The 16352-nt window shown below is 35.9% G+C and overlaps 1 protein-coding gene across 32 annotated transcripts in view; it reads right to left on the reverse strand.

Annotated features, from left to right (window-relative positions):
- Positions 1-11570: 11570 nt before the first annotated feature.
- The window catches only part of LOC109048981 (neurexin-3a), a 262198-nt gene continuing 257416 nt past the window's right edge, over positions 11571-16352 (reverse strand). For 14 of the 32 annotated variants that reach the window (XM_042773806.1, XM_042773808.1, XM_042773805.1 and 11 more), the window contains one exon: positions 11571-13341. In XM_042773806.1, coding sequence (XP_042629740.1) covers positions 13040-13341 — 302 coding nt within the window. In that variant the 3' untranslated portion in view covers positions 11571-13039. Of the gene's footprint in view, positions 13966-15501; positions 16063-16352 lie in introns of those variants that run through there. The other 18 variants (XM_042773788.1, XM_042773784.1, XM_042773790.1 and 15 more) reach the window with 3 other exon arrangements.

Here is a 16352-nt window from a genome sequence, read left to right on the forward strand (position 1 = left end):
CTTTTTCCCCCCATTTTTGTGTTTGATTCTGGGAAATTTCAATGAGGGGTGATTGGATTGAAAAAGGGAGGGGAAAAGTTCAGCGGAAAACTCCAGATGGAGGAAACGTTGCATGATGACAAATTAGAAAAAGGAAAAAAAAAAAAAGAAAAAAAAAGGAAATGCACCAGTCGTAAGGGGTCGAGGAGTACATGTGCTTTTTTCCCCCATTAAATATGTGTCTGCAGAAATGCATAGTGATGGGTCTGAACATGTGCAACACAATGAAACCGTGTGACTCAGAGGTCTCTGGCTGAACTTCTGCGTTTTCCAGGCTGCCAATAACTAAATAGCAAAGGCTCAGGGAGAACAGGTCCCTGGGAAGCACCATGCAACAGAACCCCTTGTTGTGGCCGGGCATCGCTTATCCGAGCGGAACTAGTCCATTTGGACCACTAAGACGTTATTCACAGACTGTCTCAGTCTTGGAAGGCACCGTCCTGCACGATGGAGCAGGGAGGTTGCCAACGTTAAAGATGGAGGCATCGGAAAAGAAAGCCACACAACAGCAACAAACACAAGCCCCACTCCAGGAAAGAGTCCCATGGTGTGCTTTTTAAGGAATGTGTCTGGTAAACAGGTACTGAACAGAATTCTAAGCAGCGTGTGAAGAAGTGTTCTCATTTATTGGGCATAACAAGGACGCGGGACCAAGGGGGGAACACCTGGTCCCATCTATTCAGATAAGGTCAAAATGTGATGCCTTAGAAAAGCGGACGATTGGCAAATCGCCCAGTATAAATTCAAATGAAATGTTGACACAAGCATTTAAATGTATGTGTCTGCAGTTCAAAGATAAGCTGTTTATGTTCATTCTTCAACAGTGGACTATTTGGTTTGGATGTGATCTGGCCGCTCTCTCTGAAAAATGATCTTAGGCCTAATATCAATATATTCAGTAAATCAGCTCAGAGTCCAACCCGAGGGATGCCAAACATTTTATTCATATTTAATGCACATTTTTTTTTGCTTGTTTTATTATTATGATGGGGGGGAAGGGGGGAATTTTTATAGAGAATTTTTTTTTTTAGGGGTATATCTCACAAAAATGTGAAATGTGTTTTTTTTTAGTACTCAGCCTAATGTTGTTCAAAACTGAACAGAAGATATTATAAAAATGAAAAATACAATAAAAGTCAATGGGCTCCAATGTTATTTCTATATTCTTCAAAATATCTATTTTTCTGTTCCACAGAAGAAAATAAGTCAAAAGATTTAGAACAATATGACTAAACATTTTTATTTTTGGCCTACATATCCCTTTAAGGAACCTCTTTGAGAATCGTATGATATTAAGCACTAAGGGTTTGACTGTATTGCAACACAAGTCACAAATCAAACTGGTCCATTGGTGATGATGACAAAGCTAGCTTTGTCCTAGCTTTCTGTATTTAATGAGTTGTCATCTTTTTCTTGTCAGTGACATGGACCCACAAGCATCCAGGTTTTTCTGTTCACCTGCAAATTATCTGAAACTTCTTGCATTGTAAATGTGAGTTCAGTTCCCCTATTCATCTACAGTATGCACCTGTCTATAGAGTAATACACCCTAACAGTTCTTATGTTATCAGCAACATAATCTTATGTCTTCTTTTCATTTGTCCTCTCTTTGACTCTGGTAAGACTCTTAGCAGCTTTTGGAGATGCACTTAGTCACTGATACAGCACATGGATAAGGCAAAATTATGCTTTTATCTAAGCCTTATAAAGGTTAGCTTCTAGAGCCAAGTATTTGCACTTTGGATAGAGTTCAAACTGAACATGCTTCAAATATCTTTGATGCTTGATGATTTCAAAGCACATGCAATTCAGCTAAAACAGTACAACCTGGACTTCATGTAATTTATATATCATGTTTTACAACTGATTGTTTTATGGTCTAATATATGGTCATATCTGCATATGCATATATATCAAACTTAACTCAGCATGCTAATCAACATACTCTGGTTTGTTACATTACTGGTAGTAGATGAGACTATGGGACTATCACTAAGAGCTACGCTGAAATTCATAATTACCATTTCATCCATTTATGAGCATTATAAACTGTTTTCATTATTTCATTATTTCATTATAAGCAAATTCAGTTTAACTTTCATGCTTGAAACCATTCTTGACCAAACAAAAACTGGATTATCAATTTATTACAAAATTAAAAATGTTAATAATAATAATACTGTTATTATTATTATTAACATATATTGGGTTTAAGCACATGTTTATTGTAACAGCAGTTTTTTTTTTTTCATAACTTTAAAGAGAATAATAATAGGTATTCTGTTAAAATAAAGGTTAACCATTTTTATGGGTTTGCTTTTATGTCTTCATGCATTTAATTTCTTCCTGATGCTGTGAAAGCCTAACAACTGAAACTGAAAAAGAACTGGGTATGAATTAATATTGAATGTATTTTGCATATATTTTTGAGAGGAACTATTAAGAATGTTGATTGGCAGCTTGTGTGCCTATGTACGTGTGCCTTGTTTCCTACTATTTTTAATGCCGACTTTGTTTTATTGTGCCATTTGGCTGATTAAAGATGCAGCAAATCGGACAAGATGTGTCTGAAACATTCTTTCTCCATCCCTCAAATGTACTGTACCTTAAATTAAGATGCCACACAGATGTGTAGATGCATTTTTTTCTTCATCAATTTATTATGAATCAGGTTGAAATGGTCATAAATCATAAAAATACATCCTGCTCGTCTGATAAAAGCTGAGCTCACAGATGCTGAATTTTATGTGAATAAATGTAATAGACCATAACGATGTATATCTTGTGAGGCCAGCTTCCAGAAGCTCTTTGATGACTTGGTTGGGTTGCTATTAAATTTAATTTACAGACTCATTAAATAATCCAGATTCATGCCCAAACTTGACAGCGAATCCATCTCAAAAGCTGAGCTTAGACTAAACTATTTTTAGTAGAGATGGTTTCTGAGGTACAGGATGACTAATCTTTCTTGAGGCCAAACAGATTTGGTTTTAATTTGTGTTGGAGTTATGCGTCAGGAAATTTAAGATGTAAAAAAAAAAAGGGGGCAAGTTTTTGTCCACCTCTGTTCAGCAAAACAACTTAAAAGAATATCCAGTGTTTACAAGAACAGTTAGGCTGTCAGAAACAGGTGTTAGCTGGAAATATATTATAGCTAGTTAAATAAACTCAAGTAAATCATTCAACTGAAACCAAAACATTCCACAAAAAATATCTGTTTGAGTACCTGATTTTTTTTTTCTTTAAGACTTTAGATTTTTAGAAAAAGTTCTCTTTCACTCATGATCTTATGCCAGAGGGGGAAAAGCCCTGCTGGATAATTTTACACAGAAATTAGATTTATAATGTGCAATGAAATACTGCCATATTTTCTATCATATTTTGTGACTGTGTCACCTTACATTCTCAAGTCGGCTAATTACGATGCCGTTTCTAAAAAAGATTTACTGCAGATTGCAATAGCTTTTCCAGCATGTTCTCAGGTGGGTTCTTCTCGAAGTCTTTTGGTTAAGCTGAGTTTATTGCAGGAGTGAGACCAACATGGCTCATTACTCTGATAAAACATTTCAATGTTCTGACAGCCGCCCCGGGATGGAGTCTGTACTTCCAGTCGTTTGTTCGCAGCATGTCTCCACGAAAGCATCTCTTGTTTTTCATGATAAGAGGAGGGGAAACAGTTATTCACACATTCGCAACTGTTATTTTGTTATGCCAGTACACCTCCATAGTAACACAGGCCGAACTCCTCCTCATTCACAGTAAAGGCTCGGTTCTGGAAACCTTATATTAAACAGGCTTAATTTTCTGACCAGATTCCTCTCCGCCACGCTTTTTCTCTCATCACTCTCATTTTGTCTCCATAGACAATTACTGATGTATAAAATGTTTCTTCACTCATGCTAAAGCCACCAAACTTAGCAGGATTAGGCTTCCAGCTGTTTACATTCACATTTTCTCACCACACAACAGTTTTATATACTAAACTGTCAAGTCAGAGCAGAAGGATTTTAATGTTTATTTAAAAGATAGTTCACCCAAAAATGAAAGTTTTGTCATTTATGCAACCTCATGCCAATCCAAACTGACATCTTTTCTTCTGTGGGGCATAAAAGGGTATTCTGAAGAATGTCTATATAAAGAAAGTCAATAGGCAAAGTAAGTGACGACAGTATTTTTATTTCGGAGTGAACTACTCCTTTAACACTCAGCCTCTTTCTATTTTCTGACTATGCTAATTTCTAAAAGCATCCCTTGAGTTTTTAAACAAGAATAGTGCTGTAAGTTTCTTACAGATTATGTCACACATTCTTTTATGCAGTTCCCTGTTTTTCCCCCCTCATTGACTAACATTAGCACTTTTATGAAAATCTTCAGGTTTTCAGGCGAGGACCATTAAACCTGGTATGCACCTTCATGCTCTGTAAATTCGGTAAAATATAAAATCCTTTAAGAGTTTGTTTCCTGTTTCTACAGAGTTTTTTCAATATACGCTTTACTTAAATGCTGCGAAATGCTCAGAAAAATGTCAATACTAAACTCATTCTGTTCTGATCTATGTCTGATCCAGATTCATACCCCTATTGTGTTGTGTTGTTTTGTTTACAATGTCATCATCTTTATATTGATTTTTATTCCTTTTATTGGGTTGGAGGCTAAGTAAGGGTAAGAACACATGTTATCGATCATCATGGGGATGTTGGGATGCTGATTTGTGGGTCCAGCAGTTATTGTAATATTTTAAAATGATAGTATACGCAAAAATTAAAATATATATATTTTTTCAAGTCAGTGGGGTTCAGCGGTCTTTCTTCTTCCTTCTTCTTCTTCTTCTTTTATATATATATATATATATATATATATATATATATTATATATATATATATATATATATAGATAGATAGATAGATAGATAGATAGATACAGTGCCACTTGAAAGTTTGTGAACCCCTTGCAGAATTCATGAAAATGTGAGTAATTTTAACAAAAGAGGAGAGATTCATTATTGTTCTGAGTAAGATATTTTACATAAAAGGTGATTACATTTAGTCCACAAGACAAAAAAATAGCTGATATTATTAAAATAACCCCATTCAAAAGTTTGTGAACCCTTGGTTCTTAATACTGTGTGTGGTTACCTGGATGATCCAGGACTGTTTGTTTGTTTTGTGATGGTTGTTCATGAGTCCCTTGTTTGTTCTGAACATTTAAACTGAGCACTGTTCTTCAGAAAAATCCTCCATGTCCTGCGGAATCTTCAGTTTTCCAGCAACTTTTGCATATTGGAACCCTTTCCAGCAGTGACTGTATGGTTTTGAGTTCCATCTTTTCACACTATGGACAACTGAGGGACTCAAACACAACTATTAAAAAAGGTTCAAACATTCACTGATGCTCCTGAAGGGATTACGATGCATTAATAGAGGGTTTCAAGCACAACTATTAAAAAAGGTTCAAACATTCACTGATGCTCCTGAAGGGATTACGATGCATTAAGTTATCTTCTGTTGCTTATGAAGGGCAGTACTAAATGGAAAAAAAAAAAAATATATATATTTCTACAAAAATAAGAAAATTTAACTATTAAAAAAGGTTCAAACATTCACTGATGCTCCTGAAGGGATTACGATGCATTAATATCTTCATCCTATTTTTTTTTGTCTTGTGGACTAAATGTAAACATCTTTTATGTAAAATACTTAATAAAAAATAATAAAATAAAAAATAACATGCATTTTGTATGATCTCTCTTATTTTGTTAAAATTACATTTTCACGGGTTCTGCAAGGGGTTCACAGACTTTCAAATGGCACACACACACACACACACACACACATACACATATATATAGTGTGTGTGTGTGTGAGTGTTCTGCAGACGAAATTCAAAATTTTTGAATGGACTATTTATTTAACATAGTCACAATCCAGTTCAATAGTCAGTTTTTTTTTGTTTTTTTTTATCGCAAACATTATCCTAAGTTTGTAATGTTTTCCCCCATGGTTTTAAAAATAAAGGTTTTTTATTGGCATTGATGGTTCCATTAAGAATCTTTAACGTCTATGGAACCTTTGCAACTATTTTATAGTTGAAAAGTTTTTAGATTATTAAAATATTATTTAAACTAAGAAAAAATGGCATTGCCAATGGCATTCTATGGCATTGTGGGGAAAAAACAAACAAACAAACTGGCATTCTATGGCATTGTGGGGAAAAAACAAACAAACAAACAAACAAACAAACAAACAAACAAAAAACACCTTTATTTCTCATACCATTATAGTTATATGTTTTAACAAGTTGTAAATATATTGACACGGAACTGAAGGCCATAAAGTAGACTTGGTCACATTAAGGTAGTTTTCCAACTCTACAAAGTCTTTTTCTTTTTTCTTTTTCTTTTGCAAACAAAAGGGAGGAAGTCTTTACAAGAACCATACTGTTCTGTGACCGACATTTTGCTTCACTTACTTGGTGAAAGGGAATGTTTGGGAGAACTGTGGCATTGTCTTCAGACAATACAGCATTGGTACATCATGCTGTCTGTGTCACGCTGGCCAGAACAGGCAGCGGATTTGACCACAGGCTCTCGTTCAGAATCACCCCCCTGCAGAACTCCAGTGATCTCACATGCACATGCCCCCCACCCCCCACCACACACACACCTGCACACACATCACATGTCTCTAGAGGGCGCTGTGCATTCAGTAACAGAAAACACTGGTAGCATTATTTGCACACTTTGTGCTAATTACTCAGACAAACTCTAAACAGTTTCTGCACAATTGTATTCACAGATATACCTGTGAATATAATTATTTTTACCCTTACATATGATATTAGCATTATTTGAGTGAAAAGTTGAATTTAAAAATGTAATACCTGGCTGTCTTTTGGTTTTTCCTTCTTTTCCTTTTAAGTTTGCGTTAAACCTGCTGATTATATTCTCCACGATGATTTGAAAATTATCCAAAGATCTTTTGCTTCAGTGCAAGTGTTATTTTATAATCACTGAGATACTATCACTATACTACTGTGTGTGTGTCTGTTTTAATTTGACAGTGAGAACGAAAAGTGATGTTTTGGCAACTAACTGAATTAAAATAGGTTTCTTTTCTTTTCTTTTCTTTTCTTTTCTTTTCTTTTCTTTTCTTTTCTTTTCTTTTCTTTTCTTTTCTTTTCTTTTCTTTTCTTTTCTTTTCTTTTCTTTTCTTTTCTTTTCTTTTCTTTCTTTTTAATGGTTTTAGTTAATAAACCTGGGAAGAATAGTTGACTGTGTACAAGCAGTCGCATCATAAATGTCACAACTTCAATTATTTGATTAGTGGCTTAGAAATAATGTAGTTCAATATTTCCAACTGAACAATTTAATTTTTACTTCTATGAATTTGTTATTTTTCTAATAAGAAATAGAGATTCCTTCAACATTAGATTTTTAATTCAATGTGTTCTCAGATGTTTGGACTTTACTGTGCAGGTTGTGTGTGTGTGTGTGTGTGTGTGTATATATATATATATATATATATATATATATATATATATATATATATATACATATATATATATATATTCTCAATCACTGAAATGTACTATGGTTTTCATTTTTCATTGTCTCTTTTTTACGTTTACATTTTTTTCAACACTAAAAATAACATAAAATAGCAAAAACAGAAAAAGAAAGAAAAACTGGAGAGAGAAAATCACATTCTTGTGATTTGCTGTGTGTGCTTGAATATGCAGCTTACATAGAAGTAGTTTAGAATAGTTAATCCTCTGATGGCGATCATGCATATTTTGCACAAACGTACCGTATATCCTCCTCAGTCCGACACAGCAATGTCCCAGTCTGGTGTGTTAGTATTCCTGTAAAGCAGTGGCTGATCTCCAGTGCTCTGCAGCTTAGATTAATAATGAATCAATGCTCTTACATCTCTCTCTCTCTCTGTGGATCAGGTTCCTGCTACAGTTTTAAAATAGCATGGTTTTGATGACCCTCTGTTCATTTGAGGGACAATAGGTAGAATTCTAGACAGTGAAAACAGACTACCTATAAATTCACTATTGGATTGAACATTTTTTTTTAAGAATAATTGGACGTACCATAAGTCTTTTATTAGATGTTGTAAATGGCAATATTATGAGTTCTGGGTTATTTGTGTCATGCATACATCTTTATCTGCCATTCCAGTGTTGCTTTTGTTTCAAAAGTCTGTATTTTTTTCCCGACTGTTGCCATGTGCAGGATGTCATCTTGGATGGGAAAGCGCATGCTATGTTTTATGGGTATCATCAAGGAGGTCTATAATACTCGTAAACATATATCTGTTAGCATTCCAGCTCATCTCACTGATAGTTGTTCAGCTGGTGCGTGACTCCCCAGAAGTGAGCTGAATTCTGCCGTCTTTGCTCTTGGGCGCAATTGTCTGTGAGCTGTAAATTTCATGTCACTAATCACTCTGAAAAAGATTGGCTTATTTGCTGGCATGACAAGAACAAACAAGTTTCAAAACTCTTCAAAGGTACCGGATAGGGAACATTATCCATTACAATAAATATCATTTCATTTCAAGAGGCCCCCAGAATCAGTCATTTATAAAAAACCTAATGTATTATAATTAAATACTTGTAATTTACATATTGCTTGCAAAAACATTATTTTGTTGTATATATATTTTTTTTTTTTTTTGTGAAGAAATATGTTTTTGGCAGCAGAATGGTGTATGACACACATACCAGCTGGCTGTTCATGATTTCCGATATGTCAGATTTATAAAAATATACACATTATGAAGCAGTCCTGGCTGATTAACATAATAATTGCACAACATGAACATTGTAATCCTTAACATTTAACAGAAAAACCATTGGGAATCCTTGAAAACTCCTGTGAAGAATGTTGTCATTTTTCTCATGGAAACATGAAAGTGAAAGTGAAAGTCGTGACATTTGTCAAGTATGGTAACCCATACTCGAAATTGGTGCTCTGCATTTAACCCATCCAAGTGCACACACACAGCAGTGAGGAGTGAACACACCGTGAACACACAGTGGGCAGCTAATTCCAGTGCCCGCGGAGCAACTGGGGGTTCAGTGCCTTGCTCAAGGGCACTTCAGCCATGGGTATTGAGGGTGGAAGAGAGCGCTGTTCATTCACTCCCTCCCACCTACAACTCCTGCCAGCACTGAGACTCGAACCTGCGACCTTCTGGTTACAAGTCCAAATCGCTAACCGTTAGGCCACAGCTGCCCCCATCAGCGTCACCATCAGCGTCACCATCAGCGTCAAGTAATCAGATTATACTGATCTCAGATGCCCCTGCATGACCTGTCAGTCTCATGCTAATATATTTAATTGATATTAACTGTTTATTGAATGACAGTTAGCTTAATATTTGTACATGTAGCACTGTCATGGTATGTTGTGCAGCTCTGTTCTTCCGGTTCCCATTAAGGTAATCGATCAAAATCTGATTTAATCTGGTGTCATTAGATTTTATGAACGAGTCACTGATGCAACATACTACATTTGCAAATTCATTACAATTCCTTTATATTTACTGACAATAGGATTAAACTGCAAAAATGCAAAGGCAGTTAGATTAGATCCCCAATCAAAAGTCTTTCCTACGGAAAAGGAGGGACTAATTTCGACCACAGAAAAGGTCTGTTTTGATGAATGGTCCCAATCAGCAGAACTTATCTGGAAATTGAGGAGGCATTATTGAATTTTAAGCCTTTGTAGACTTTTAATTAACTTTCCGGCCCAGAAAATGGTTTACCTCAGTCAGTTTGGTTCAATAATCCAGCCACCAAGACACTCTCAGAAGTAAAGGTACAAGAGCTGTCACTTTTTCAAAAGGTACATATTTGTACCTAAAGGGTCCATTTTGGTACCTTAAAGGTACTTATTGGTACTTAAAGTGTACATATTAGAACCTTGTAGGTACAAAAGTGTACCTTTCGAACAAAAACCTCTTTCAATGCTACTTCCACCACCTGGAAATCATAAGAATGGCTGGGTGTGATCTAACAGCTCTTTTTATAGATATGGACTTATGTTCAGCACCTGGGTGAAAGAAAAAAGAAAAGAAAACTTCGTCTAATGCTAGTTTATAGTGACTAGTTTATAGGCATTCCTGTTGGTGGGTGATTTTAGTGATGATCTGTATACAGTAGTCAAAGCATTGAAAAATCAAAACACAAATGAGATGTACTGTCTTTTAAAAAATATATATATATATAAAATGCCATTTTGTTTTGACAATGAATCAGTTGTTTTGCTGCTAAAATTGACCACTGAGGTAGTTGCTGCTCATTTGCATAAACTTTCATCAACTGTTTTTGCATCTGGACACATCCAAATCATGTCAAAACAGTCACTGTAACCCATGAAGCAGGAAATTACCAACTGTCGTTAAGAAAATGAATGACTTCTGGTCACTTTGTTGCTCCAAATGGCTGTCAGCATGAGTGGATCCGACAAAACTGAAAATATCCAATGAAACTGAAACATTCATATTAATTTCAGTGATTAGTCTACATTCTGATGTTATCCTCAAAAACAAATCACCATTTCTCACCTTCTCACCATTTGAAGAAAACTGTTGTCATGTGATCAGTCTGCCAGTTTTTATGTTGCATGCATACAGAAACTGATACTTTTGTTCCTAATCAGGATTTCAAACATCATACTTGTTTTCGAACAATACCATATTAAGAGTCCTCCTAATTTTGTTTATAGTCAGGCATACTTGAATTACCATATCTAATGAAACAATTAAATCACAAGAGAAGTCACAGCTTATGATTTGCACCTTTGTGTTGCCTTGGTAACCAAAAGAAAAATATTTCGTGCTCAAGATCGCTTCTCTTATGCTGTTAACAGGTCATTTACTCTTTTATAAATCTGCATCTCCCAAGAAAATACTGTACAACATCTGATGAATACTGATTCATTGTTGCACTCTGAAGGGCTACTGAAATGCAGTCATTTTTTCCCATATAACAAACGACAACCTCACCTTATCTGTGCTAAAACCATAGTGAGGCATGCATTAAAAGCATGCTAGGAAATGCATATTTCAGACCAAGTTTCTTGAACACATTAAAAAGGTCCTAACAGAACAGGAAATGAAAGTGTACGTGCCATCCAGTGTGATGGATGATTAAAAAATATGTATCGCTGCACATACTAAAGAGAGTATAGATATGTGCACATTAAGACAACCCTTGTATGATCAACCTCCATGGGATGTTTTATTATAGACCATCGCCAGTTATTGTCTGAAGCGAAGCTACATGACTATGATGTCATAAATGAAAATAATAAAAGCCCACATAAGGTTGAACAGAAAATGAAGATTAAAAAATAGCATTGGCACATCTTCACATCATATTTATGGTACAGTGATATATCTAAATGACAAAAATATACATGAATAAGAACAAAAAGGGCAAAAAATTGATGTGACAGGGCTTACTGCAGTCCAGACCACTCGTATTAAGACATTAAGGTAAGAAACACACAACGTAAATTATCTGAGCTGCATGTCTGTATCCATATTAGGCTGTCTTTATTACATATTTCTTTGATTCTTCTATAAATAAAACAACTGATAACCATGAAACCTTGGAACAATTAAGAAGTGCGTCTTGTATTTCATAGACAGCTTCAAGTAGTCAAATATCCATGCTTAGACTTAGAAACATCTGCGAGAAAGATTAGACCTCTAATCTAACAATATTCTCTGCTTGTCCTTACAAAAACGTGTGTGTACTGAATATTTTTTTCTTCCTTCACATGACTTGTCAGTGTCGGATTTTTATGCACGAAACACACTGAATAAATCAATCAAATGATCTCTCTGTACAATAGAATTACTAAAAAAAATACAACTTAGGTTCGTATGTACATCTACCTACAAAGTACAACCGCTATCATGTAATAAAATATGTAAACAAATTTCTCGTTCGACACAGTCGACTGCGACAACAGATAGGTTTTTTTTTTCACACTTTTCACATTAGATTTATTTTCATATAGACATCCTTTAACAGTATCATAGCACTGCGCCAGTCTGCACCAGACAGCTGTATAAAAAAGAGACGAGAGCAAATGGACCAAAATACATACGGTCGAAAAAGTTCCAATCTGCGACACGTTCCCTTGTCAAGTCGCTTTGAGGGACGAGAGGTCTATCTGATGATCGGATCGGCCCGGTGGGCAGATGTGATCGAAGCGAAGGATGGCATGGCATGCACTACAATCAGTCGCTTTACTGAGACAAGGAAATGTCACTGTCTTTCTGGAAACTCACACATTTGCAATATTACAGTTGGTTGTACAATTAAAATGATCAGTTTCAGCTGGAAATCCTAACAGTGCTGTGCTGTCAGAGCCTCGGTGACAGGTCTTCGTTTATTACATTGTGTTTTTCTTCTTTTTGCAGAGAGCAAAAAATAATAAGACACCACTTGTAATGTATAAACAATACAAATTTTTCATATATAGAATTTATATATATATATATATTTATATATTTATTTATTTTGTTGGCAGGAGTCCTTTTTTCATGTGAACAACATTTTTTGGGTCCCACTTTCGTTACGGACATCAGCACTATGTGTCTCTTACATGCTTGAAACGTTCTCCTCTTTTTTTTTCTTTTTTTTTTTTTTTTACAGAGTTACAAAAGAAAAGAAAAGAAAAAAAAAAAACAGATTTACGCCAAGGTTCACATACCTCTAAAAGTCACTTAGGATTATGATGCAGCTGTGGAATATTCTACACTGATAACGTCTCCGACCAGATAGAGGAATAAGGTCACTAATGTTTGCTATTTTACCTTTGTGGTATGCTTACGGTTGTAAGTGTGCTTTATGGTACAGTTCGCGTCAGAGTTCGCCTTCTCGGCACAGTGCCGGGGTTCGGCTCCTGTCGCCCTCTCTCGGCGCAGCGTCCAACAGCTCAAAGTTCTGTAAAAGCGACGGGCGACTTTCGGACTCACACGTAGTATTCCTTGTCCTTGTTTTTCTGTTTCTTGTTGCCGCTTTTCGCGCTCTGCTGCTTGTCCTTCATGACTGCTCCATTGCTCTGCGCCGAGTTGGTTATGTAATTCCTGGTCTCATCCACTTGGTAGGATCCCTCATCCCTGTTTCTGTACTTATACATGGCGTACAGCAGAATTAGGATGCACAAAGCGGCAGCGGCAACTATCCCGACGACCATTCCGGTGGTGCTGCTAGATTCACGGACCACCTCCGAGGCCCCCGGAACCCGCCTGATGCCCGGCTCCGTGGGGATTGCTGTGGGTACATTACGGAACATGGGGGAGGTTATTAATGGGCTCCTCAGCTTTGTGTTGTCTACCTCATAGGAAGTGGGCAATGGAAGCAAGACTATGTCGGGCTGGGGCTTTAGCTCCCTGTGATTCATTTTGCCCGCAGGCAGTTTGGGTGGCATGTACGTGGTTGTGGAGCGGCTCAGCTTGGGGGAAAAAGATGTGGTAGTAGTCCTACCAGAATCGGAGACTTTGTTAGGTCTAAAGTCCTTGGATCCCCACTTAGGCGCGTGAGCTTTGTAGCCACCTTCAAAGGTCGACGAAGACAAGGTCTTATCTGTTACCAAGGAGGTGGTGTAAAAATCTTCATCATCAGTAGGGGGCAGGTTAGAGTCGTATGCTTCCCCAGAGCCATACCCAGATATCATCAAGCCATCATCATCATCATCATCATCACAATCATCGTTGCCTTGGTCCGACAAGCAAGGTACCCCTGCCTCAGTGGCCATGGACAGGGACTCTTTGGTGGTCTCAATAATGGTAAGGTGGGGGCGGAGGGTTGGGGGAAAGGGGATGGAGGGTGTACGAGTGGCTACAGAGGGGAGCTCTAAGGGATCCTTTACAAATACTGGGTAAACTAATTCGCCTCCTACAATTGAACACAGACACGAGGCATGTTAGTCTCGAAAACTGGTTGCAAAATTAAAAATAATAAAAAAACCCACTAACAGATACAAGGCAGAATGTACAAAATAAATAAATAAATAAATAAACAAAAATAATAGGCAAAAGCGAAACAATATTCGATCATAAACAAGTATAAATTGGCATCAAAAGGACTTGACAGGACTTTGTGGGTGAGCTGGTTTGTGAGCGATTTGAATGAACTGCTTTCTGGATAATACTTTACAAGAAAAGTTGTGCGTGAACAATTAATATGAGCTAACAATACTAACATGAATCATATTTAACATTTTTTAATTTTTGTTAACACAACAGTTGCATTTGTTAAAATTAGCTCATGCATTTCAACATGAACTAATAATAAACAAAATAAATGAGTGCTTTAAGTTGCAACTTTACAGTAAAAATGTTGACATTTTTGGAATAATATTTTGCATCATTTAAAAATGTATGAATGAATCCTTTCCTATTGCCATGAAGTCTCATGATCTAAGAATAAACGTCAGAAGAAAACAATATGTAGTACATATAAGAAAATCATTATATAAGCCACAAGGTGAAGTCTCACCTCATGACGGTTTCATCTGTTTTATAAGAAGTGAAACAATGTCAACAGCTTGTATATTTTTGTAGAAAACATCTCTCTCTCTATATATATGTACACACACACACACACACACACACACACACACACACACACACACACACACACACACACGTGTGATGTAAGATGCGGCTCCCCAGCAGTGCACTGACTCTTGCCTTTTGAATGACTTTAGAAAGCCTTCCTAATGGCAGCTACTATCTCCATAATGCAATCACAGCTGAATGATTTCTTTAATTATCTATTGGATATGGTTGGTTATCAAAGGGCAAGACATTAATCTTAGTAATAAGCAATAGCTAAATCTAATAAGTAATAATAAGTAATAACGAAATCTAAGTAATAAAGAAGACATTAAATGCTGCTTTCTGTATGTTAAAATGCTACAGTACAGTAGCAGTAAGATCCTCAGTTCTTCAAGTATAAGTAACGTGTCACTATGCAGAAAGGAAGAAGTGATTCTAAGAAGAATTTTTTTTTTTTTTTTTTTTTGGTGTATCTGCTATGCAACAAAAACAAAAAGTTCCATTTCATGGACATAGAAGGTTTGTTTCTACTTTTTACCTGCTAGATATTCAGACTGTCATTGCAAATGTAAGATAAAACTGCCATCGAGTTTAAGACTTGCATACAAATAAAATTCAAAATTAAAAGAACTTAAAGAGGCAGACTGTAATAATAAAAAAAATAGACCAAAGCCAATACCATAAGTTCTCAATAAAGTCATAATAGCACACAATACATTACTGACAAACAGGCAATATAAATATCAACATTATAATTTAGCAAATTGAGATCAGAACTTCTGGATCTCATTATATTAAGAATTTATACAAGCATATATATTATAAACATAAACACATAAGCATATCATAATTTTTTGTCAACTTACATCAACAAATTGCCCGCATGATTTTGGCATGAAGAAAAAAAAAACGTACAAAAGAAAGTTGTGTAAGAATGTTCTTGGACAGGTTTTTTCTTTGTGAAAACAAAATGACTGTCATCGTGTTTCTGATTAGATATATATTTTTGTTTCCCACATGAGAGAGTACAGGGAGGCAACAACACATACATCCACACCACATAACATGAAAAATAAACTTCACCAGTATTCTCTTTTGTTGTTACTTTGATATATAATCCAGTTTTCTTACAAAAACTGTACATATTTGAGCCTTTGATTTATATAGCATTTTTTGTTAAATAAATATCTACATTCTAGTAATTAAACTTTTTGCTTAGATTGGTTTTAATCTTTAGGTTTGAGTGAATGGATGACTACATAGTTTACCATAGCTAGAGAGGGAAGGAAGGGGGGAGAGGGTTGTGACAAGGGAATTGGACCTATGAACATACTACATAGGAGATGACAATGATGGGGGTGATTGTGTAAGTCAGTTGCCATGTCCATGTATAGGCAGTACGAAGCGGTCGGGCAGCATTAACGTTTTTTGGCTGTAAGGAAGGGATGGGGATATACAAACAATGAGCATATACATGCCCATCTACGAAAAAGAACAAAACTCTAACACTGACAATCTGACAAACCCTAAACTGCAACTTCTTCGCCATGCAGTTTGGAAACATTCTTTAAAACGTCAATTGTTCATCAAGATCAACTCTTAAAATAAAAAAAAAATAAAAAAAAAAATAAAAATAAACAAGAAGTGTATCAAGATCTGGAACCTTTTCACTGACCATCATGTGTCTTTTTGATGATTTTTAAAAAAAAAATTTTAAACCAG

Source organism: Cyprinus carpio, chromosome A17 (genome assembly GCF_018340385.1).
Source record: "Cyprinus carpio isolate SPL01 chromosome A17, ASM1834038v1, whole genome shotgun sequence".
NCBI classification, from domain to species: domain Eukaryota; kingdom Metazoa; phylum Chordata; class Actinopteri; order Cypriniformes; family Cyprinidae; genus Cyprinus; species Cyprinus carpio.